Source organism: Dermacentor silvarum, chromosome 3 (assembly GCF_013339745.2).
Source record: "Dermacentor silvarum isolate Dsil-2018 chromosome 3, BIME_Dsil_1.4, whole genome shotgun sequence".
Classification (NCBI taxonomy): Eukaryota; Metazoa; Arthropoda; class Arachnida; order Ixodida; family Ixodidae; genus Dermacentor; species Dermacentor silvarum.
In genome coordinates, this window is record NC_051156.1 from 252,805 (window position 1) to 276,387 (window position 23,583).

A 23,583-nucleotide genomic window follows, 5' to 3' on the forward strand; every position below is an offset into this window, starting at 1 on the left:
CCATGCTATACGTGCAAGGGAGTCATCCGGGACATCCCCCCGTTGTGACGGGCCTGAAGTACTGCAGCGCAAGATCGTCAATTCGCGGAACCTCCTGGCCTTCGCAGCCAAAAGCATCAAGGACACCGGTACAGTCATTATCGCCTTTGATGAATACCAGGTACCCAACTGCGTCAGATACGACAATGCGCTAGTCAGGTGCATGCCTTACCGCAAGCAGATTGACATCTGTTACGGGTGTGGAAGGCTTGGACATCGTGCCGATGACCTCTTATATATAAAAAGTGAGGCCCGAAACCCAAGGATTGGGTACCATCAGAGACTAGGGACATCACCTCACGTACAAAGGATGGAGGCCGCATACCTAGGGTCGACTCGATCAAGGTTCTGGGCATGATTATAGAATCGGGAGGTACCGTGAATAAACTAATTGCTAAGACGGACAATGCCGTTCGGCTGGTTCGGAGAGTGTCTAATCGGCACCATGGAGTGGACTCAAAGAGGATAACGGTTGATGCACGCTTTCGTCTTGTGCCATTTTACGTATGTGGTTTCTATGCACCAGTGGAAAAGTGCCGAAAGGGACAAATGGAACATACAACTCAGGAAGATTGCCAAGCAAGTTCTGGGTATAACGGTGTATGCCCGCACGGATCGCTTATTGCAACTTGGTATACATAATACCCTACAGGAGATTGCGGAGGCTCAGGAACGCGCGCAATTGGCTCGCCTCTCCGCGTCCAAGGCGGGCAGGTGTATCATGCATGAACTCGGTTACTAGCCCGACGCGCTTACGCAGCTATACTCAAGTCTTCCCCACTCTATACGGGAGAACATTACTGTTGCACCTATTCCTAGGAATATGCATCCCGAACATAATCGGGGTCGGCGTAGGGCGAGAGGAGCCAACCTGCTGAAGCAGATACATAGTGATCAACGACAGGTCAGATTTGTGGATGCCGCTGCCTACATATATAGGTCGGCATGCATTTACAACTATTGTAGTTGACGGTAAACAAAAGGTGTGTAATGCTGCCTCGGTTCGGGCGGAAAATTCTGAACTGGCTGAGCAAATGGTAATTGCCTTAGCTTTACTAGATGACTCGAGAGACGCTATTTATAGCGACTCCCGTTCAGCGGTCAGGGCATTTGAAAAGGGCACCATCTCGAAGCAGCTCCTCAAACTACTTGAGGGCAAAACGATTACGCATCACTTTATCTACTGGTTTCCTGCACGTTTGGATCAGATTGTCGGCTACAGTGCGCGTCGCCTAGGCTTCTCAGTTTCTTACAGCGAAGCTGTATATGGCTAGTTTCCAGCGGATAGATGTCCGTAGACCAAAAACGTTTGCCGATCCCGAAGATAGTGCAATACCGGGCCGACCCGCCGCGGAGGTGAAGCAGGCTTCAAGCACTCCGCGAACTTGCAAGAATAAGTTTAAAATTTGGGTCCAAATACAACCCGTATCAGATATTCAGCTGATAAGAACAGATACTACACTTTGACCCGCGTCGGTCGTGTCTACGTTCGCACCATACACGTTTACGCCATTCCGCGTATCCAAACTAGTGCCTACCAATCTGAGTGTCGTCTGTCTCCTGACGCCATGCTCTACGTAGGCTCCTTTCCCCAGTTCTGCTCTGGCCGTGAAAAAGGGTAGGCCGCGTGTTGTACGGTGTGAAGAACAGCGTACCTACCAAGAACGACGGCGTGAACTAAAAAGGAATGGGAGGCGGAAGGAGACCACCGACGATGAGCAGGCCGTGGACGCCAAGCGCAAGCGTGCTGCCCGCCAGGACCGCGAGGCGAAAAATGCGAACCGTCCATGTGGCCCCGATCCTGCAAACTTGAAACGTTTCGCCGGATCAACGGTCAATCGCCACATACACAGCTTCCCTGGTCATCCACCTTCACAGAGGGGAATGGCACTGATTTACTGATATATATATATATATATATATATATATATATAGTAAAGGTGCCGAGTGGCGGCAATTTATGCGTGCGCGAGTCAACTCGCACATTTCGAAAAACACCAACGGAAGGTCACGCTCACGGGCTGCTTGGTTGGGGGAAAACGAAGACATTTTATCGGGTTTTCTAGTGCGGAGGGAACGACCATAAAAAGGACAAGACGACACACATATTGAGATCAGTGTGTCGTCTTGTTTTACTTTGATTGAAATCCAAAGTCGGAACGGCAGAGAGGCTATCGTGTAAGTTTTTTCTTTATTCTTGCCTCAGAAACCCTGGAAAACGCGCCTTTTCAATGTTCAACATCAATAACGGCGAGGTGACGGGTGACCGACGCCCCCACGAGAGGCTGTCGACTGACAGCGTTCCAAGGTGCCGGTATAGGCATTTTTCGATATCGAATATGCCGTATAGTACATCTCTCCTCCGCGAATCAGTCAATTGCTGTCTTCTCGCGAGGGCCGGCTGTCCGTGCTGCTGGCGGATGTCTGGGCCCTCAGGAAGGGCGCCTGGCTGCGCTGCTTGAGTCTCGACCCGCCCAGATCGGGACAGGGCACCACCTTCAACTGTGGAAGGACAAATATCAGGGGCAGGTCGATGACAGCCCTCCGAGAAAATGGAGCGTCTCAAAACAGACGCAGGCGACGATGTAAATAAATCAACAGTCACTGCAATAGAGAAAAGAACAATGGGCTAGTTGGTATTACGTCACGCCTAGAAGGTTCTTTCCACCCCCTCACCCCAAATTGAATAGGGCGCAAGCTGTTTCGCTTAGACTTTTACAGACCGGCACATATCCGTGTCTGGCCGTTCTGCACGACGTTTACCCTGACGTATATCGCGACGACGCCTGCCTGTCCTGCGGGCAGACCTCCACTCTAGCACACATGCTCTGGGAGTGCGGGTCGAGATACCCCAAGTTCAGCAAGGATTAGTGGGGCTTGCTTCTGCGTAGCCCCGCTCTAGACAAGCAAATCCTGGCTGTCCGGCGTGCCCGCGACCGGGCCGGTGGGCTAGACCTGCCGGTCCCGACGTGGGACTAGCCGGGTGCGCGACGAGTTCGCGTCCTCGCCGGTCCTCCAATGAAAGTTATTTCACTCATTCACTCACGTCACGTGATATGTAGCGCTAACGGGACACGCAAGACGACAGAGAAGACAAAGACTCGGCGCGACTAACAACGTGGTTTATCGCACGCGATCACTACGTACAAGCAGGCCCGCAGCCAGGAATTTTTTTCGGGGGGGGGGGGGGGGGGAGGCACTTGCTGAAGGCCCTGACTATTTGAGGAAAGCACCTGTTTTTCAATAATTATTTTCGGTAAAGATCAAAATATCGGCCTGGCTACGGGCCTGCATACAGGGTGTTTCAGTTAACTTGGGCCAAACTTTAAAAATGTACAAATGCGTACGTAGCTGGACAGAATCAAGGTAATGTTCGCCGTCGCTTAGACAAACATTATTTTTTGTATTCCACCTAATTAGACAGCTAGTCTTAATGAATTAATCAACTTAATTATTATAATTAGATGAAAAGTGTCAATGAGACGATTGCAGAGCAACATGAAAAACGCTGGCTCTCCCGCAATCGAGAGGAGATGTAAGCATGAAACGGCTACCATATGGCGTCTTTTGCTGCCTGTGGTGTCGCCGCCTTCAACCGCTTTTCTTCTTTCAACAGTGCAGCGCGCTCAGCGTATGTCGCCACTTTTTATTCTTGTCGCGGACCGCTGGCGTTCAAAAGAGCACAGGCCAGTAGCGCACCCAGGATCTCTGCTAGGGGGGAGCAAGCACTTGGCATAATATGCAATTCCCTGCAGGGGTGGCATAAAGGGGTGGCATAAATGGGTGGTATAAAGATATTTCTATAAGAAGGCAGGGGGGGGGGGGGGGGTTGGCAGTACATGGACTGGACTGGAAAAACTTTATTTAGATCCTGCAGGACGCGCTTAGGTCGTAGCGGGCGTCTCCCAAGTAGGGACACGCAGGATAAGAACGTATAGTAAAGCATTGATGTTTATCACGAACTTGGAAGATTGTGACGCATAATTCGCGCGTAACACACCATCGGGAATGCGTGAGATCACGTCTTAGGTAATAAATCTGATGCCCAGCGCGAAGTTTCGTAGGCCTGCTGGAAAGCCCATTGCTGGTCGTACATGATTCTCTATTTTCGTTAGTTGGGGATCCACGAGGGTACCCTATCACTTGACACTACATGGTGGAAGGGGGGGGGATGAGAAATATTGGGGTGCTGGCCGCCCCTCCCCCCTCCCTTTCGCCCCACTTCAGAGCCATCCCTGGAAACATGGCAAGGTACCCTCTGACGACATGTGCCTGTATGTGGGCCCAGCCGGCCGCGCTCTCGGATCACCGCCAGGCTGTCTCGTCCATTCAAGTGGTCCGTGTTTCGTTTACGGATTTCGCATTCTGCGCATCGAATAGGCAGAACAGAGCTGCTGAAGAGGGTGCCCCTTCGCAATGGCGGCACGCGAAGTTATGCTGACGAAACTTCGCGCTGGGCATCAGATTTATTACCAAAGACGTGATCTCACGCATTCCCGATGGTGTGTTACGCGCGAATTATGCGTCACAAGCTTCCAAGTTCGTGATAAACATCAATGCTTTACTATACGTTCTTATCCTGCGTGTCAATAGCGGTATTGTTATTTAATTACTACAACATGTACGAGATGACATAGTGTACGCAACACGAGTAAGCGACTGCGTTGACACTGTACTTGGCATTCGTCACTTCGAACAACGTTCTTCGTAATGTTTGAGAACGCCACACTTGCGTAGAACTAAATCGGATGCGTACAGAGTGATGGACGGTTTAAAGCCCGTTGCTTCCTTACATTACTATGGACGCGAGTATATAGTAAGCAAAGCGATAATCGTCCATAATTCGCGGTCAGATAATGCATAGCCCTGCATCGCACCTCCTTTGCTATACTTTAAGTCCAGCCAGTGCAGGCAAACTCTTCTCGTCCACGTTCTCCTCTCGTCCAGTGTACGTAATACGGCCGTGTAACTGTGCCCGGGCCGCCCGAAATGTACCCCGCTACCATTAAATGAAACTTTTTAGAGCGCAGCTCTCAGGCGCCTATTCCTGCGGCGAATTTGGGCGTTGCCCCTAGTAACCGAGCGAACGAGCACAGCGGGAGATGAAAGGCGGCGATAGCGAAGAGTTCGCGAGGAGGAAAGCGGAGGAGGAGGGTATGGCGAAAGCGTGAGACGAAAAGTGCAGTGCCGCGCAAGACGGGCTTTGCGGTGACGATGGCTACGAGATGGCGCAAGTGTAGTGCGCGTCGTCTGTACGGAAACAAAGCGCTGCATGAGCGGAGGTCTGTCTGCGGTGGCTGCTGTGAATCGCGCCCTCATGTCAGCTCCACGTTGCCTATCGCAATCTCCCGATTAGTGAGGCAGTCGCGCCACACTTCGTTCCGTTTGCAACGTGCCGCACGAGACAGATTGTACGTGCCAGCCAATATATCGCGAAATGAAAACACGTATAGAGCTGAGCTCAAATTTCGCATTCGGGAGCATCGTAAGGTGATTTTTTTTTCGGTGAGGTGCCATTGGCTTTCCATCGCTCCGGCTAATAAGGCAGACGTCTTTGCTTTTGGTTTTTTTTTTCTTCTTTGTTCTCGTCCTAAAATGCCGCTGAGCTGATAGTATTTTTTTTTTCAAGAGAGAGAGAGAGACAGAGAGAGGAAGTTCTTTAAGAAAAGGCACTGGGAGCTTTTCTCTAGAAACGATGTTGGCGCTATAAGGTATGGAACGCTGCTTTTCTGTCTCTGCGAATTCCAAGCTACTTTGTGGGAGACGCCGCTCCCATAACTACGGCGATGGATGTGCAGTCACCTGGAGGGGTGCCGGGTCCTTCCACGTCAACAGCGGCCGCGCCCAGGAAGCGGTCTAGTCACCCGAGTGACACTGACAGCGAGGACACTGTGATCTACTCAGCGACCAGTGATGATACCTCGGATGACAGTGACTTCGTGCCCGTAGCAAAGCGCAAAGCAAAGAGAAGACTCATCAGGACATCTCCTTCCGCAAGTAAGGCTACTGTGATCCCGACGCGAAAGTCATCGGAGCACACAATTTTATTCGTGCCTGTGGATGCGAGCGACAATATAAACCGGCTCAACCGTCAGGCTACATCTGTGGCGCTAGAGGCCCTTGCTCCGGGCCAGATCAAAGATGTTAGAATCAACGCCCGTAAGAACATTCTCGCTATAGATGTCGCGGACCGCAGCGCGCTAGACGTTTTGAGTAACGTCAATGTGCTGGAGAACATCAACGTACGCTGCTTCAAACAAGATGAACCTACCTCTACGGCCGGTGTTGTATATGATGTAGACAATTCCATAAGCGATGCCGACCTGCCGATACTCATCAAGCCGGCGACAGAGGGAATTGCCATATTGCATGCCCGTCGACTAGGGAAATCGAACTGCGTGAAACTAACTTTCAAAGGAGACAGCCTACCATCACACGTCAAGGTCGGTCACTTTCGACAAGTAGTACGACCTTTTGTGCCAAAGCCGCTTCAGTGCCGGAAGTGTCAAAGGATAGGGCACGTTAGTGCAGTTTGCACAAAGACAGCCGTGTGCTCACGATGCTCTGGGTCGCACAGCTCCGACGCCTGTCGTGCAGAAAACCAAAAGTGCGCCAATTGCCAAGGCTCTCACGACGCATCTTCCAAGAATTGCCCACGTGTGAAAAAGGAGATGAAAGTCTTGAAGCAAATGGTCAGGGATGGTTCGTCGCACAGGGAGGCTGCCGCTAAGGTGCGACGCCGGCGTTCACATCGCCGGAGATCTTCGAGGAAACCTACTGCTATTGCTAAGGATGCACCGCGTCCGCCGACAGTCCACATACTTCCACAGACAACTAGCAATACTAGCAGCGAGGATCCTACGCAGAAAACTTCGAATGTCATTGCCTCACGCGAGGAGTGGCCTCCGTTGCCGAGGCTAGACCAACCAGCGGAGAAGCTACATGACGCACGCTCGCCGAATCATGCTTCACCTTCGGACAGCCGCCAAGAAGACGACAAACAAGTTGTCACCATGATGAGGGCCCTTATGAACACGTTCCGTGTTCTCCTGACGTCCATACACACTCCGGCGGCTCGAGGTGCGCTTCAGATACTGGATGCGCTGAATCCGGTACTGACCAGTCTTGAGAAGCACCATGGCTGCTCCTCGGCACTCGTTCCTTAAACAAGTCAAGGAAGCGTCTATCTTCCAGTGGAATGCCCGTGGCCTTAAATCCCGCATTTCGGACTTTCGTCCCTTTGTTTTTAAGAACAAATTTCCAATCATAGTTATTTGTGAGCCAAACATTGAGAGCGCGATCCGTTTATCAGGATATGAAGCTTTCATGTCTGACACCTGTAGCGACCGCAGCAAAGTCATCGTCTATGTCAGATGTGATTTCACTTATGTTTTACACCCAGTGGCACCTGATGACGACAATCAGTACGTATGCTTGACGGTAAAATGCAAGAACGTCACACTCACGCTCGTAGGTGCCTACATTTCACCTTCGAGCCGATTTAACAACGCAAGACTAAGTGCAATTTTAAAAGCGACACCTGGACCATGGATTGTTACCGGCGATTTCAATGCGCATCATCCGCTATGGGGAAGTTTAAAGATGAATTGCCGAGGACGACGTGTACTAACTTTCGCGTCGAACCATGAACTCTGCTGCCTAAATGATGGAAGTCCCACTTTTCTGCGGGGATTGACTTACAGCAGCTGCCTGGACTTAACTTTTGTTTCAAGATCCCTCAGTAGCAGTGTGCAATGGTTCCCAGACAACGAAACGCATGGTAGTGACCATGTTCCAACATATGTTAAGGTCGAAGGCATCGGCAAGTCACACTATACCAGAGTTCAACGCATCGACTGGCCGAAATACACACTCCTCATGGAGCAGATGTGTCAAAATTCTCAGAACTGTATACCTCGAAACATCGAAGAGCTAATTAATGACGCTGCTCAAAAGGCCACAAGCGTTTTTAGGCCTATACCAAAATTTTCTGAATTCGAAGCGGAATTGGAACGCCTCCGAGCAATTCGCCGTCGCGCTGAACGACGCTACCGGCGCACCAAGTCCATATACGACCTAAGGGAGTCGAGACGCATACAGAAGAAGATCCAGCGTCGGATCAACTTACTGCAGTCTCTAAGGTGGAAGACTTTTTGTGATTCCCTTGACCCACATAAACCCCTGTCATATATATGGAGGACGGTGCGCGGTCTTCGAACATCGCCGCAACAACGCCACCCCTTCAAATGCCTGGCTCTCTACCAAGGTCGGCGAGAGATCGACGTAGCGGAGGACTTCTGTTTGAGGGTTGCCGGCCAACCATCCTCATTCACCGCACCTGATCCCTATGACGTTCCCATCTCGAAGGATTCTCGTATGGACAATCTGTTCTCCATCGAGGAGTTGCAAGCAGCATTGGCAGCGTGCAGACGTTCCTCATCGCCCGGACCTGACGGGGTGACGTACGCAGCTCTTGCCAACCTCGGTCAAACAGCCCGGCATGCTCTTCTGGACGTCTACAATAATTCGTGGCGTGAAGGAGTGGTTCCTGCTGCATGGAAGTCCAGCCGCCTTGTGCCTCTGCTAAAACCAGGCAAATCACCTCTAGACGTGGCGTCTTATCGTCCCATTGCTCTGGCCAGTTGTCTAGGAAAGGTGATGGAGAGGATGCTGCTGACACGTCTGGAGTGGTACCTAGAGCGGTACGAGATATACCCCGACGCTATGGCAGGCTTCCGACGTGGACGTTCTTCTATAGACAACGTCATAGATCTTGTCTCGTCGGTTCAGCACGAAAAAACCCGAAAGAGACTGTCAGCGGCGATGTTCCTGGACGTCAAAGGCGCTTATGACAACATAACTCATCGAGCCATCCTGGACGCTTTGGGCGATGTCGGCCTAGGTGGCCTTGTTTTTCGATGGATACACAGCTATTTAAAGGACAGGTCGTTCTTTGTGCAAACAGAGGGCGGTGTGACATCGCAGCACACCTACCGTGGCGTACCGCAAGGTGGAGTCTTGAGCCCCACTCTATTTAATCTAGTGCTCATCGACCTCGTTCATTCCCTTCCGCAATCCGTCCATGTGTCGATATATGCGGACGATATATGCATTTGGTCATCAGGGGTTACGCGTCCCCAGGTGCGCGCCAGACTCCAAAAAGCGGCCACAATTACATCAGGTTATCTTCGAGTACGAGGTCTGGAGGTGTCATCAGAGAAGTGCTCTATGGTCGCTTTCACGCGCAAAGCAATGAGACCGTATGTTGTCAAAATTAATGGACAGCCAATCATCTACGAGAAGACGCACCGCTTTCTAGGAGTGACAATCGATCGAGACCTCTCCTGGAGTCCTCATATCTGCTACCTAAAAAGAAGCTGGCCATGGTAACCCATATTCTCAGTTTTCTCGCGGGAAAGTCATGGGGTGCATCTGTGAGGGCGATGCTCCAGCTCTATAACGCACTTTTCTTGGGTCTCCTACGCTATAGCTTACCTGTACTAAGTGGGACCGGTAAGACCAACCTCCGTGCCCTCCAGTCTGTGCAAGCTCAAGCTCTGAGAATATGTCTTGGCCTTCCCAGGTGTGCATCAACGGCAGCAACAATAGCCATCGCGCATGATCACCCCATCAATACGTACATTCAAGTAGACGCTTTAAGGATGCACATCAGGCACTTCGCCCGACTTCCATCGCATCATCTCGCCTCCCTTCCTGCCACTCGACCTCGTTCAGCGTTTAGCAGGACTATTGCCGCCAGCCATGGAACTTTACCATCGAACTTCACGCCTGCAGCACGACCATCTCTACCTCTGTGGTGCCTGCATCCAATCCAAGCCCTTCTTGTAATTCCCGGTATCAAAAAGAAAACCGAGATGTCGTCATTCGCCCTCAAACAAACCGTGCTTTCATTCATGCATGAAAAGCACAGAGAACGCACCCACGTTTACACGGACGGTTCTGTCTCCTCCAAAAGTTCAGCCGGAGCAGTGGTAATTCCCGTGAAATCTGTCACCATCCAATTCAAGACGTCTCACATTACATCATCGACGGCTGCAGAACTCGAAGCTATCCGTGCTGCTCTGGAATTTATTGGTCCCAAATCACCACAGTCATGGTCCATCTTTTGTGACTCGAAGGCAGCTCTCCAGTGCCTGCTGTCCCCTTTCAACCACGGACCTAACGCACAATTAGTCGCAGACATCCGACTACTTCACCATCACGCTACCGACAAGGGGCACAACATCATCTACCAGTGGATACCGGGTCACTGCGGAATTTCGGGAAATCACAGTGCGGATGACGCTGCCCGATCGGCCCACGATGGTGCCCCTATTGTATCGATACCACTGTCGAGAACAGACGCAGCCACAAAACTTCGTTCCCTCGCACGCGAGCTTACGCAGACTCTGTGGAACACCAGTGACTTCAGCAACGCACGCCTCCACAGACTGGATCCACATCTGCAACTCCGTCTTCCACCAGGGTTACCACGAGCGGAAGCAACACTTCTGTGCCGCCTGTGGCTCGGCGTGGCATTCACGAACGCCTATTCCTTCCGCATTGGAATGGCCGACAGCCCCGCTTGCAACAACTGTGACTGCGAGGAGACAATCAAGCACCTCCTCTGTGAATGTCCCCGCTACAATGTGGCAAGAAAAGCGCTCGCGACTGCGCTTGAAAAACTGGACAATCGCCCCTTCACAGAGGAAAAAGTTTTAGGACACTGGTCTAGACGGGCTTCGGCACTCAAGTCCTTAAGGGCTCTGCTGAAGTTCTTAAGGACTTGTGAATTGTGCGACCGGCTTTGAACGTTGTAGCGCGTAGGGTCGCGTTATTGCGCGAATTTTATTTTATTTTATTTATTTATTTTATTTTATTTCTTATTTTTTATTATTATTGTTTTTTTCCTTTTTTTTTGTTTCTTCTATCACCTTTCATTCCCTTTACCCCTTTCCCCAGTACAGGGTAGCAAGCCGGTATTTACACTGGCTAACCTCCTTGTCTTTCCTTCCCTTTCTTTCTCTCTCTGGAAGGTCGCTTACGTTGCAACTGTCCCTCTTCGAGACAAACTTGAATTTCTTGGCCCTGTAGAGTTTCTTCCTTTTGTCGAAGTGGACAACCACGAAGTCGCACAGCACGGTAGCCTGCATAAAGAGGCATCAGACGATCTCAGCCGTCGCTAAAGACATTACGTCAACTCGTTGTCACATCTGTTACGCTCGTCGTATATGCAAGGCACTTGGGAGCTGCGAGCAGCGCTTGGGGCGCAGCTGAGGGAGTACGTTTTATGTCACTATACAGGCCCCGTTAATGAAAGTTGTACGTATTCAAGACAGTTACGTTAAAGAAAGTGCATAAAGCTGGACCTGCAGCGATTTCGTGCAGTAATATTGTCGGCGCCGACCGATCCTTCGTAAAGAAAAAGACCCTGTGATTTGTGTGGTAGACGACGACGCTGCACACACTTTCACGCGCTGTCCTGGTTTTTCACATGTAATTGCTCTGCAAACCGTTTGCTTTCTTGACGCAACATTATGCCGCATGCGTGTGCTCAACGTTACGACATTTCAAACTTTGTGTATCCATCTTGTTCTTCGAACGGTCGGGCGAAAAGTGCGTGATCTTAGGCGGGACGTGGAATTCTCACCACCACGAGTAGGCCGAGTCCCGAGCCGAGTGTGACAGCTATGGGGATGATGCTCGTTCTGCCCGCCTCGCCTCTCACCAGCACGACGAAGTTGATGCCGTACGCCTTGACCAAGCTCCGGGTATTCTCGCTGTAGTACTTGGCGTACCTGCGCAATGCGGTCGCTTGGTTGAATTCGAAGCAACAATTCGCACCATAGTACAACAGCTTCGGTGGTCTTCCATCTCCACTCCAGTGGAAGGGCTGACAGTTTTTTTCTTTTCTTTTTTTTTCTTTTTTTTTAACACCACCGGTCACCAGTTGTATTCTAGCAAGAGAAGAGCTCAATTACCACCCCCATCAAGTTGGAGGTGTTGCCATCAGCTTCCCGCGTGATTCTTAACTGTTAATAAGTATAGTGACCTGAAGTTAAAGCCTTGTGCAACCCTGGCATCCGGGTCGTCCAGCCTCAGGAAGGAGTAGTCGGGAAGGCAGTGCTTGGGATCGTAGTCGAGGTCGCAGTCCCAGGTGATCATGATCTGTATCACCCCGCCCTGCAATGTGTACGTAATGGAGTGATGATGGAGCAAAACGCGTCATCCGTAACTTCGCTGTTCGTAATCTCTGCGCAACGACGGCATTCCGCCCCGAACCCACGACCTGATGGTCGACAGCAGAATGTACCGTAACCACAGAGCCACCGTAGCGGGTGGGGCCTAATGCAAGAATGCTCGACTATTTGAAGTTAGGTGCAATAAGAAAATCCAGGTGGTCCCATACACTTTACGATCTCTCACAGCTGCAGATGTATTTCTTTAGGACGTTTCTTCATTCATTTTGCATATCTGTGTCCTGAGAACTTTCTTTTAATGTGATTGCGTGCTTTATATAATTTGTGTTTCTTAATTTCCTTCTTTTTATGTGTTCGTTTTTATTATGTGTTCGTTTTTTCTTTACGTTTTCTGCAATATTTTCCGTTATTTTTCATATTTCATAGTCATTTGGAGCAGCATCCGCGTTGGGCTCGTTAGCATCTCTTGCAGCTTTCTTTGAAGTCTCTCTAAACTCACTCACTCACTCAATCAATCAATCAATCAATTAATCAATCAATCACGTCTGCGTACTCGAGACGCAAACGGCGCCGCGAGGAGGACGTGGCCATTCGGGGCACGATTATGGCACATATTTGCTGATGCCGGCCACTGTTGCAGCCCCTCCGGGACCGCGTCGTTGTGATACGTTCTTTTGAAGGAGAATCAAGCAAGGTGTTCGATCGGAGCTCGGGAAAAAAGAAAGAAAGTAATAATAATAGAAGAATGAAAAAGACACCTTTCGCGCCATTGTGTCAAAGTCCGCGCCAGCCTGTTCGACCATGTCGCCGATGCGGAAAATCGGGCACAGAGACGACTTCCTGGTCTCGTGAAGGCAGGATCTCAGGTACGACGCGTTCACCCGGTCGGGGATGTTGCGCCTGCGTGTCGAGCAATTAATCGACCAACGTCGCTTAAACTGCGCGATTCCTCATAGCACTCGCGCATGCTATACCGTCCCCAAAGACCGTGCATCTGAAGTCTCACATTCAAATGCAGTGGACTTCCTTCCTATTCCCATCCGGTGCAGCGGCTTGAACGAGTTGCAGCACAACTCACTTGTAATGAATTCGAACGAGCATGACTATAAGAATAACCAGAGTTGAAAAAAGCTATCGATTACAACAACCAGATTTCAATTAAATTATGGGGCTTTACGTGCCAAAACCACCGCCTGATTATGAGGCACGCCCTAGTGGGGGGACTCTGGATTATTTCTGACCACATGGGGTTCTGTAACGTGCACCTAAATCTAAACCAGATTTCAACTATGCTAGAATTCGATATCATGTCGATGGAAATTACACGTCCAGATATAACGGCAATTTTTGAAAGCGTAATAATGATACAATTGAAACGAATAACGCCAGCTTGCAATAAGTATACAAGGAAAGAAAGATATAAATAAATAAATAAATAAATAAATAAATAAATAAATAAATAAATAAATAAATAAATAAATAAATAAATAAATAAATAAATAAATAAATAAATAAATAAGAGAAACACAATATACTTTCTCGGGAACTTTGGAAAATGCTCACGGCGGCTCAACGTCATTTACGTCTTCCACGAGCGCACTTCCCGAAATGTTAAGAAAGAAAAGCGTTATGGCTAAAAAACAAAAAAAGTAAAAAAATAAAAGAACGAGCGAAAACGAAGGAAATCACCTTTAAAATATATGTATCGTTACCGCGTCCTCAATATTCTCACTAGAAAACGTGCATGTATAACACTATAAGTCGGGTACAACTTTAGAAGATAGCGGCATTTGTTCCTCAAAGGCGGAAGCGCACGAGCCTCCACCAGAGGGCGCGCACTGTAGACTGACGTAGCGAAACACATAGCGAAACACATTGAACATAGCGAAACACCAGTAAAGGGCAGAATTAGGCGACCCGGAGTCAGGAAAAGACGCAGAAAGGATAAGAATAAAGAAGGTAAAATTTGCTACATTAACATGCAGGGTGGTCGTAAGCAGGAAAAATGGCTGGAAATTCAAACGCAACTGAATGATGAAGCGATTAGCGTGTACGCCTTGACCGAAACGCATCTACGAGATTTGGAGCAGCCGCCTGTTATTGACAACTTTGTATGGGAAGGGTGCAACAGAATGACCGGGTCAAGGAAAGGCGGAGGCGTAGGCGTACTAATTAGGCGAGGTCTGAAGTGGCGAAGAGTAAACGAGACATGTAAAGAGCATTTATGGATTAGTGGTACATGGCAAGGTAAAAAGACGTGGCTGGGAGTAGCTTACCTATGGACAGGTAGTGATAGCAGGAAAAAAAAATAAGGAATTGGTCGATTGCATTAGAAGCGATATTAATGAGTTCAGTAACTCGGGCCAGGTGATATTAGTGGGAGATATGAACGCGCACATGGACGATTTAGACGGATATACTGATTACAACGGCTCTCTAGTGCTGGATTTGTGTGATGAACAGAACCTTATAGTAGTTAACAGGGAGAATAAGTGTCATGGACAGGTAACGTGGCAATGCGGAAACAGGCAGTCATGTATCGACTACGCCTTAGTCTCAGAAATGGTCTACGAACAACTGGAACAAATGATAATAGACGAAAATGGAAAAAAAAAATAGACTGGGAAGCGATCATAGACGTTTAGCATTAAAGTTTGGGAGAGATACCAGCGCAGAACATGAACCAATAGCCTCAGAGTTTTTAAAAATGAATGACGAGCAAATAACAGAGATCGCAAACAACATAGAGAAGAAAATTGAGGCTTTTCCTACAGCAGTCTGGGAATATAAGGAACTGGTGGAGGTTATGCAGCATGAAATAAGGCGGACACGGCAATACAATTGTTGGATTGGAAAGAGGAAACCACGTAAGTGGTGGAACAAGGAAATTAAACAAGCTATAGAAGAGCGTAAAGAGGCATCTAGGGTTCATCGAGAAGCCAAAAAGTTGGGATTACAAGAAGAAGAGGTGCTCCTTAGATGGAATACATACAGAGAAAAGAAAAGGGTTGCGAGTGAGCTCGTGCAAGAGAAAATTAAATGCGCAAGTGAACGTTGGGTGCATAACATTCACAAAAGAGACAAAGGCGCCCCAAAAAGATTCTGGAACCATATAAAAGCACTCGGAGCTCCAACTAGAAACTCGCAAACGGCTATAAGGGATGAAGACGGTAACATCTATGAAGGCGATGATGCGCTGCAGTACATCACAGACGTTATCAGGCATAACTTCGGTACGAGAAAAAGTGTAGTTCAGACAACAGATCCAGCAATAACAGAGAGGCTTGAGAGATCAAAATTCAGCATAGAAAGCTTCTATTGGAAAAAGGCAGCAGAAAATGTCCCTAACAACACGGCAGCAGGACCCGATGAAATCCCAATACAGCTAATCAAAAACCTCGGTCCAAAAAGCAAGGCACTGCTGACTAATGCCATAGAGCAAGTGATTAGAACAAAGAATATTCCCGTTGGATGGCGTGAAAGCAAGATGAATCTAATCTACAAAGGCAAAGGAGATAAGGATAAGACGAGCTCGTACAGGCCAGTTACAGTAACGTCGGTGATATATAGAATGGCAATGCAAGCCATAAAATTAGAACTGTCGAAGTGGGTGGAGGAAAACGGTGTATTGGGGGAACTACAGAATGGGTTCAGGCCAGGCAGACGCTTAGAAGACAATATGTTTGTACTAACTCAGTGCATAGAGATTTCAGTAGCTCAGAAAAGACCTTTATGGGTAGCATTTCTAGATATTAAAGGAGCTTATGACAACGTAGACAGGGAATTGTTGTGGGATATTCTTCAATACGAAGGCATAGATGACGATTTCGTGGAGCTGCTGAGGGAAATATATCGAGACAACCAAGTACAAGTGGCATGGGAAGGCCGAAAAGGAAATTAAATGGTGGGAATTCACCAAGGATTGAAGCAAGGATGCCCTCTGTCACCATTGTTGTTCACGCTTTACGTCAAGGGCATAGAAAGACGACTGGAAAACAGCGAATTAGGTTTTGATTTATCCTACTTGCGTAATGGACAAATGGTGCAACAGAAGGTCCCTGGATTGATGTACGCAGACGACATTGTGCTACTAGCGGACAATAAAAAAGATTTACAGATACTTGCGAATATCTGTGGGAACGCAGCGACAAATCTAGGCCTTAAGTTTAGCACAGAGAAATCAGGGATTATAATCTTTAATGAACACACGAGTAACTTCGTGGTGTCAATTCAACAGCAAGTAATACCCATAGGGAAGCAATATAAGTACCTCGGCGTACACATAAACGAAGGAAATAATTACTCAAGCAACCACCAAGATAATCTGAAAATAAAGGGGAAGCGGAATGCAGCATTAATGAAACACAGAGCACTGTGGGGCCACAATAAGTATGAGGTGGTGCGTGGAATCTGGAAAGGAGTAATGGTGCCAGCGCTAACATTCGCAAATGCCATTATATGCTTAAAATCGGATATATTGGCGGGTTTGGAAGTTAACCAAAGATCAGTAGGCCGGTTGGCTTTGGGAGCACACGGTAATACGACAAATGAGGCAGTGCATGGAGACATGGGTTGGGCCTCTTTTGAAGTCAGAGAAGCACAAAGCAAGATTAGTTTTGAAGAAAGGCTCAGGAACATGGATGAAATAAATGGGCGGCTAAAGTGCACAAGTATCTCTACATGAAAAGCGTGGACACAGAATGGAGGAAGAGGTCAAGGAAGTTGGCAACCAAGTACAGGATAATCGAAACTGTAAATAGACAACCAGGGGTCATCAGAAAGAAAGTGAGAGAAATAGAGACCGTGAATTGGATGCAAAGAATGGAAACGAAAAGGACAATGGAGATTTACAAGAATGAGAAGAAAGAAATTAGAAGGGAAAATCTGTACGATAACACAAAGGGCAGTGCCTTGCTATTTGAGGCTCGAGCCGGTTGCCTAAGGACGAAAACATATCGGAACAAATATTCGGAACTAGATGAGACATGTGTATGCTGCAGTAAAGATCCAGAGACCACTCAGCACATCCTAATGGAATGCGACGGGATCCACCAGCGAGAACCGTAGGTAACGTGCAACTCCCAGAAGCGCTTGGGTTTAAAGTGGAAGGAAACATAAACAGATCAGCCGTAGAGATCAGCAAGAGACGATTAGAGTACTGGTGGAAAAAAAGCAGGGAAAAGATGGATACGACCTGATCTCTTAAAATCATAGGCAGCGGTACAAGCTAAATTTTGAAAAGGTATACAAAAATGCTAGACAAAGAACATGTGTAGTATACCTGATTAAATCAAGCAGGCTAGGTGACTATTTGTCGCCGCCCCGTTTCAAAGGGGATGCCAATAAATCATCATCATCATCATCGTCATGAGCTGGACGACCAGTGACCCCGCCGACGGAGACGATGGCCGCCCGCGCTTCGAGCTGGAATGAGTCGCGTCAGCTGTGTGCGTCTGTCCCTCGTCAGAGTGAATTGTGGTGGTCTAGCATGCCGGAAATGTTATTACGAGCTTACGATGCACCATCGCGTTCCAATGTCACCTCACGGGGCTCCATGGCGAAAAACTCGCACGGAATGCCGTGCGCGAACTCGCGAAACTGCGGATTTACGGCGAAAAAAAAAAGAAAGAAAAAAGAAGAAAAAAAACGTGATAGGAAACGAAAATAAATAAATTAATTTAAAAAGCTATTACATTCTTGAAAATAAGTCTGTGAAAACACAAAATCGATGAAGGTGAAATGCATAAACGCCCGCGTGCTTGCGTTTTAGTGCACGTTAAAGAACCCCAGGTGGTCAAAATTAATCCGGAGCCCTCCACTACGGCGTGACTCATGCATAATCAGAACTGGTTTTGGCACGTAAAACCCCGGAATCAATCAATAGCTCATTAAATGGAGGAAGGAAGGAGGGATACGTGGCACTTCCCGTAAAGATAATCTTTAATTATGTGTGTCCCATATGGTATAGCCTATGAGACGATATACGCCTACCTCCGTACTTTGAATAACGGAAACTGGACGTAGTTCTTGATGAAAACCGTAAAATTGCGTACGCCGGTCAAGAGCCCTGTCCCATTCTTCCTGGAAAGAGAACGAAGAAACAGAGGTCAATATATAGTTTTAAAAAATGTTTTGCTCGAAAACATTGGTGTGAGTACGCGGTAAAGAGTAACTGCCCGTATTAAAATATCAATTACAAGCGCGTATTAAAATTCTAGAAACGTCATATCGCTTATAGTGTATACACAAGGGGCGACAAGGTTGAAATACTTTCGCGTTACGCCATATCTACGACATTTATTTATCGAGAAAAAGTGCTGCTGACGTGTGGTGACGAACAGGTCAGCAACACTTCTGACCAGCCAAATGTAATAGCTTGTGAAAGCATGGAGAAATAATAAAGTTGCCGTTATGGTTTATATTCACTAAAAAAACGGAAAGGCGACGTGTTTTTCCTATTCTATGTCCTTGTTTTAACGCACTGGTATACCCCGTTATAGGACAACGACGAAAAATAAGGAGACCGTGATGCCTAAAACCACAACAACTTCATTATCGGTCCACCGGCAAACGTACGCGCGCGTTACGTACATCATATTTAATTGAATGAGGGCACGAAATCAGAACATGCAGTATACTCTCTACTCATAAGCGCTCAAAGCGAGTGCGTCATCAAACAAGGCCGGAGGTGGGAATCTCACGATGCCTGGTCGCAGGGAACGGTGCATTGCAGACACGAACGCACTGTACACAATGGGACAAGCATAGACCGCTTACAAGGGGAGGACGTCCCTTTCCACAGGGCACCAGCCCTGTATCTCGCAGACGTACTGGTCCTCATCGGGATGCGCCGCCCTCACGCAGCGCCCCGTCATGATGCCTGCGCCATGTCAACGAATCCGTATATTACGTCACAGGCGGGCATGCGTACGACGAGCTCGCGAGCTGAATAGGTAACTGTTTGCGAACAGCTGGTATACTTTCACTTTTGAGTGACACCACGCGCCCAACGCTATACGCCTCACTGTATAGTCAGGCATCATACATGTGCGCTGGCGTATCCAATGAATGCACGCTGAAAATGACATCCCCAAAAGTGGTTGAGCGAGAATGTGGCCCGTGATTTGTCGCTGAAGGACATGCATTGTCTGTTGTCTTTATGTGGTCATGATTACCATCCCTTCTTTTCCCTTCTTTTCTAGTTCATTCAAAGCGAAGGTCTCGAACCTGTCAGCCTTAATGTCACTAGGTATAGGACGGTATTTTATCCACGTACCTGCTATCCTAAGGAGAACACACACCAAGCGCTACACATCATGCTTAGTGTAATCCACCTAGCCCAATTTTCCGTTCTATTAAGATACATATATTGAAAAAGTGCAGACGCACGTAGAAAAGCAAACAGAAACATTTAATTTCGACGTTTCGGCCGGGGTCCGGCCATGGTCTGGGAATGCAAAAACATTACCCGCGGACAACGCCTATCCGAGAACCAACAGAAGACCAGTGGGAGGTCCAGCTGACTAGCCCAACACCTGAGGAGCAGCTACGGCTGGTAAACAGGTGTACGCTATCAGCACAGGGTCATGCTATCTGGAATAGGCTGTCCGCCCACATTCGGGCATTAATTAATTGATTTGTCTCCGTAATAAAGTTTATTCACTCACTTGCACGAATAGACTTTGTATAAAATGCAATCCCGCCTCTGCAAAGAATGAAATGTAATTCAGTTCGCGGAACTCAGGGGTAAGTGGAGGTCATAGTATATGGGTGTGATATAACCAAGTAAATGGGTGTGCTATAACTAAGAAGACGGTGTATGACCGTCTTCGTGGTCTCACAAAAGTTGCAGTAACTGCAAACAAAGAAACAGAGGAACATTCCTCTGGCATCTGCGATCCCTCGCATGCCCTATGCTAACACTCCCCCCCCCCCCCCCCTGTCTAATGACTCGCGGTGGTCATTAGACAAGTTAATGTGAAAATTAGACTAATTAAATTTTTTTACCGATACAGCGAGACAATTTATCCCAATGAAATACTCGTAGCTCGTCATCCGAGAAGTTTAAAGAACCAGTTCCAGGCAAGCAAAAAGCTGACGCTGCTAATTTCTGCAGCATAACGAATTCCCGCCAATTTTACTCATAATACCCAGGCTGAACTGCCGAAAGCGCAACAGTCCCGGAGACGCCCATGTTGGTGTGACATGACTGTTCACGCCTCACCGTCAGGCGCGCATAAAGCGGGCGAGGTCCTTTATATTCTTTATTTCGTTCTCCTTTAACAACCAATAACTCGAGTTATTACGCTTGTGCGTTTTTCATGTAACGTTAAGTTCATATAACTATTGCATATATATGTAATAGTTGACGTAATAGTTCAGCGGAAGCCCGCAAGGTGGAGAGAAGTAATTAAAGGGAAAATGAGACATCCACCCCAATCGTAGCAATTGCTACAAAGGAAACCCATACCGGTTCCACCAAAGAAAAGGCTCGCAGTTGAAGAAAAATTCGTCCTGGTCCGGTACTCGAAACCGGGACCACCGCCTTTCCGGGGCAGCCGCTCTACCATCTGAGCTAACCAGGCGGCTAGCAATTGTAGCAATTGCTACGATTGGGTGGATGTCTCATTTTCCCTTTTAATATGTAATAGTTATATCCATTTTTTGTATCTATTGTACTGTATTATGTTTTGAAGAATTTCGTATACGCCTGCACTGTTCATGTAATCATAGATTTTTTTTTTTTTTTCATAGAGTTCACACGCTATGAGTTTACTTGTACCAACCCCCCTCCCCATGTAATATCCTCAACCCCCAGAGGGTATTTAGGGGTACCTTGAATAAATACTACGTACCGTGCCCACGTCTCAGGGAGGCGCCTCTCTTGCAACTTGCGGTGTCGTTCTCCGATTTGCACCGTGCCTGCTTGATGCTCAGTTCCTGAAGCACAACGGAAGTCCTCAAGCCCGCGACGCAAACAAAAGTGCCCTTCGTTCCGTTTTCCGCTTACCTCAGGACAGGCGCTTATCGTCTGGTTAGGTGTCAGTATAACGTTCGTCGTGATGAAGAACTGGTTCGAGTCCTGCAAGTATAATGGCATTCGTGAGAACTGTATCCTCGATCGATCACTTCTGCAGATACCAGTTTCACTGGGAGCTTGGGGAGCGATTCATTTGGATAAACCTGTGAGGTAACTAACTAACTAACTAACTAACTAACTAACTAACTAACTAACTAACTAACTAACTAACTAACTAACTAACTAACTAACTAACTAACTAACTAACTAACTAACTAACTAACTAACTAACTAACTAACTAACTAAATAAATAAATAAATAAATAAACCAGTGGAGAGGTTAATACAAAATAAACTGTCGGCGGGCACATTTGTCATTCCGGCTTGGACTTGGGCTGGTTGGTATGAAATCGTTCTATTCACTGCGCTATACTGCTAAACGAAGGACAGAATAAAAGAAACTGACACACACAAGTCTGTGTCACGCACATGCGTATCAGTTTGTGATTTGTGTAAAAAGTAAACTGTGCAGTAAACAGAACGGTGGCGACCTGGCTAGTTAACGCGAACCGCCCGGCCAATGCACGCACACACAAGGAAAAGAGAGGGAGGATCGAGAGAGAGAGAGATAAAACTTTATTGTGTCCATGATGGGGTCATGGGGCCGGCGGTGGTTGGGAGACTAACCCCCAGGCCTCCCCTTCCTCAGACGGCGGCCAGACCTTGCTTTCTGGTGGCGTCTTCTGCCATCCGGAGGGCCCAAAGCTGCTCTTCTGGGTCCAAGGAGGATCGAGGCGCAGTGGAAGACCAAACGCGGGTTGCAAGCTATCGTCTCCGCCCTGCAATGCGCCCGCGTACTCCAGCTCGGCCTAACTCGGATAGAATGCGCTCGCCCGGGCTGGAGTAAAGAAATCGTTGATCCCTGTTTGTAAATTTACTGCTCGCTTTGTGTTGGAGGCAGATCATAGTGCAAATAAAATTTCGTAAAGCCCAGTGGCTGTGGCGTTGCTCTGCTGACCTTGAGGACGTGGGTTCGATCCCCGACGTGGCGGCCGCACTCCGATGGGCCCAGAATGCAAAAAACACTCGTGTATCGTGGGTGCCCGATAAACAACCCCAGGTGGTCAAAATTAATCCGGAGCCCCGCACCTCGGCGTACCTCAGATCGCAATTTTGGCCCATAAAACCCCAGAGTTTAATTTTTATTTAGCAACTGCGTGCATTGCAGAGAAAGTTGCGTCAGTCAATCATGCAAGATCGAGAACTATAGGAGAGGTGAAATGTGGTTCTGGCGCAACAAAACTAGGAGGAAAGAAGGGACAGGCTTTCTTTCTGTCCTTCTTCTTTCCTCTTAGTTTTGTTGCGCCAGAACCACGTTTCAAGCATGAACCAAATATAGCCCAACATCGCATTCTACTGAGCCAGTTTCTTGCCGTTGATTGAAAAGATTCAGTAGCACACAAGCATAACTTCCTCTTTGCCCAAGACGACGTGGACTCTCTGCTTTTGCCTCAGTGCATGGTGTTAGTGAGACCCAGTGTACGAATTACTTGCTCGCCGTTCTGCCTTCTTATTTTTTATAATTTTCAGTGAAGCACGGTTGGAGTCGGATTCCGTGTTCGGCAAGTTCGTGTTTTCTTTTTCTGCGTTTACATACGCCAGACTATTGAGCCAAACTTCCGTGGTGCATTGGGAAAGGGCATTGCAATTACTACTTAAAAGGACACTAAAGATTGACAATTTATTCTAGAATTTTTGAGAATTTATTGGAATAAAGGTAACTGTTTTAAAAAGCTTGGTTATTATAGAGAAGGACGGAAGGGCAATTTTTCTTTTTCATTTCTCAAATTTCGCGCCCGGTCTGCAGCGCACGTATATATGTCACAGATTTCAAATTATTTTCGTTTCTCTACAGAAAAAAAAAAAGAAAACTGTTTTTCATTTAATTCGAACCACCACTGGTTAAGTCTGGTTCCTGTGGAATGAAATGCAATCACTGTTATTGGTGATTATTAAATTCTGTGCAAACGCGTTCAAATCATGAAGATTTTCAGGAAACTCTATATGATTCAAATCTCATGACGTCACACACGGGAACTTCAACAGGCATTTTTTGAGCTTTTTCTGGCTACCGAGACGCTGTTCACGCTAAGACTGATGCTTTGGTGTATCCGATATATTTACCAATGCACCTTGACCTTCCTCTTTAGTGTCCCCTCAACATGACTGCGCTTATCTAACATTCAACAAGAAAAAATTCATGAGCATTCCACTCTGTGAAGGTGCACGACCAGTGAAGCTGTTTAGCGCACGACACAGAGGTGA

At 47.7% G+C, this 23,583-nt stretch overlaps 1 protein-coding gene and 1 pseudogene across 1 annotated transcript; both read right to left on the reverse strand.

Moving 5' to 3' along the window:
• Nucleotides 1–1,341: 1,341 nt before the first annotated feature.
• Nucleotides 1,342–1,522, reverse strand: LOC119447014 (U2 spliceosomal RNA; annotated as a pseudogene).
• A 698-nt stretch (nucleotides 1,523–2,220) lies between these two features.
• On the reverse strand, nucleotides 2,221–21,574 carry LOC119443740 (P2X purinoceptor 4-like). Its single transcript, XM_037708445.2, has 9 exons — nucleotides 21,250–21,574; nucleotides 21,095–21,179; nucleotides 19,017–19,119; nucleotides 18,231–18,320; nucleotides 12,998–13,139; nucleotides 12,092–12,222; nucleotides 11,690–11,837; nucleotides 11,085–11,186; nucleotides 2,221–2,541 (listed from the first exon to the last, which is right to left on the reverse strand). The coding sequence occupies exons 1-9, from the start codon at nucleotides 21,337–21,339 to the stop codon at nucleotides 2,413–2,415; spliced, it is 1,020 nt and encodes a 339-aa protein (XP_037564373.2). The 5' UTR covers nucleotides 21,340–21,574; the 3' UTR covers nucleotides 2,221–2,412.
• Between the last annotated feature and the right edge of the window lie 2,009 nt (nucleotides 21,575–23,583).

Excerpts from the sequence above, each read along its gene's own strand:
- LOC119443740 (XM_037708445.2), bottom strand. The coding sequence starts at position 21,339 with ATGCCATTATACTTGCAGGACTCGAACCAGTTCTTCATCACGACGAAC. Across the intron at positions 21,180-21,249 it reads CGATAAGCGCCTGTCCTGAG|GAACTGAGCATCAAGCAGGC; the intron begins GTAAGCGGAAAA and ends GTTGTGCTTCAG. Across the intron at positions 12,223-12,997 it reads TTGACACAATGGCGCGAAAG|GGCGGGGTGATACAGATCAT; the intron begins GTGTCTTTTTCA and ends TACACATTGCAG.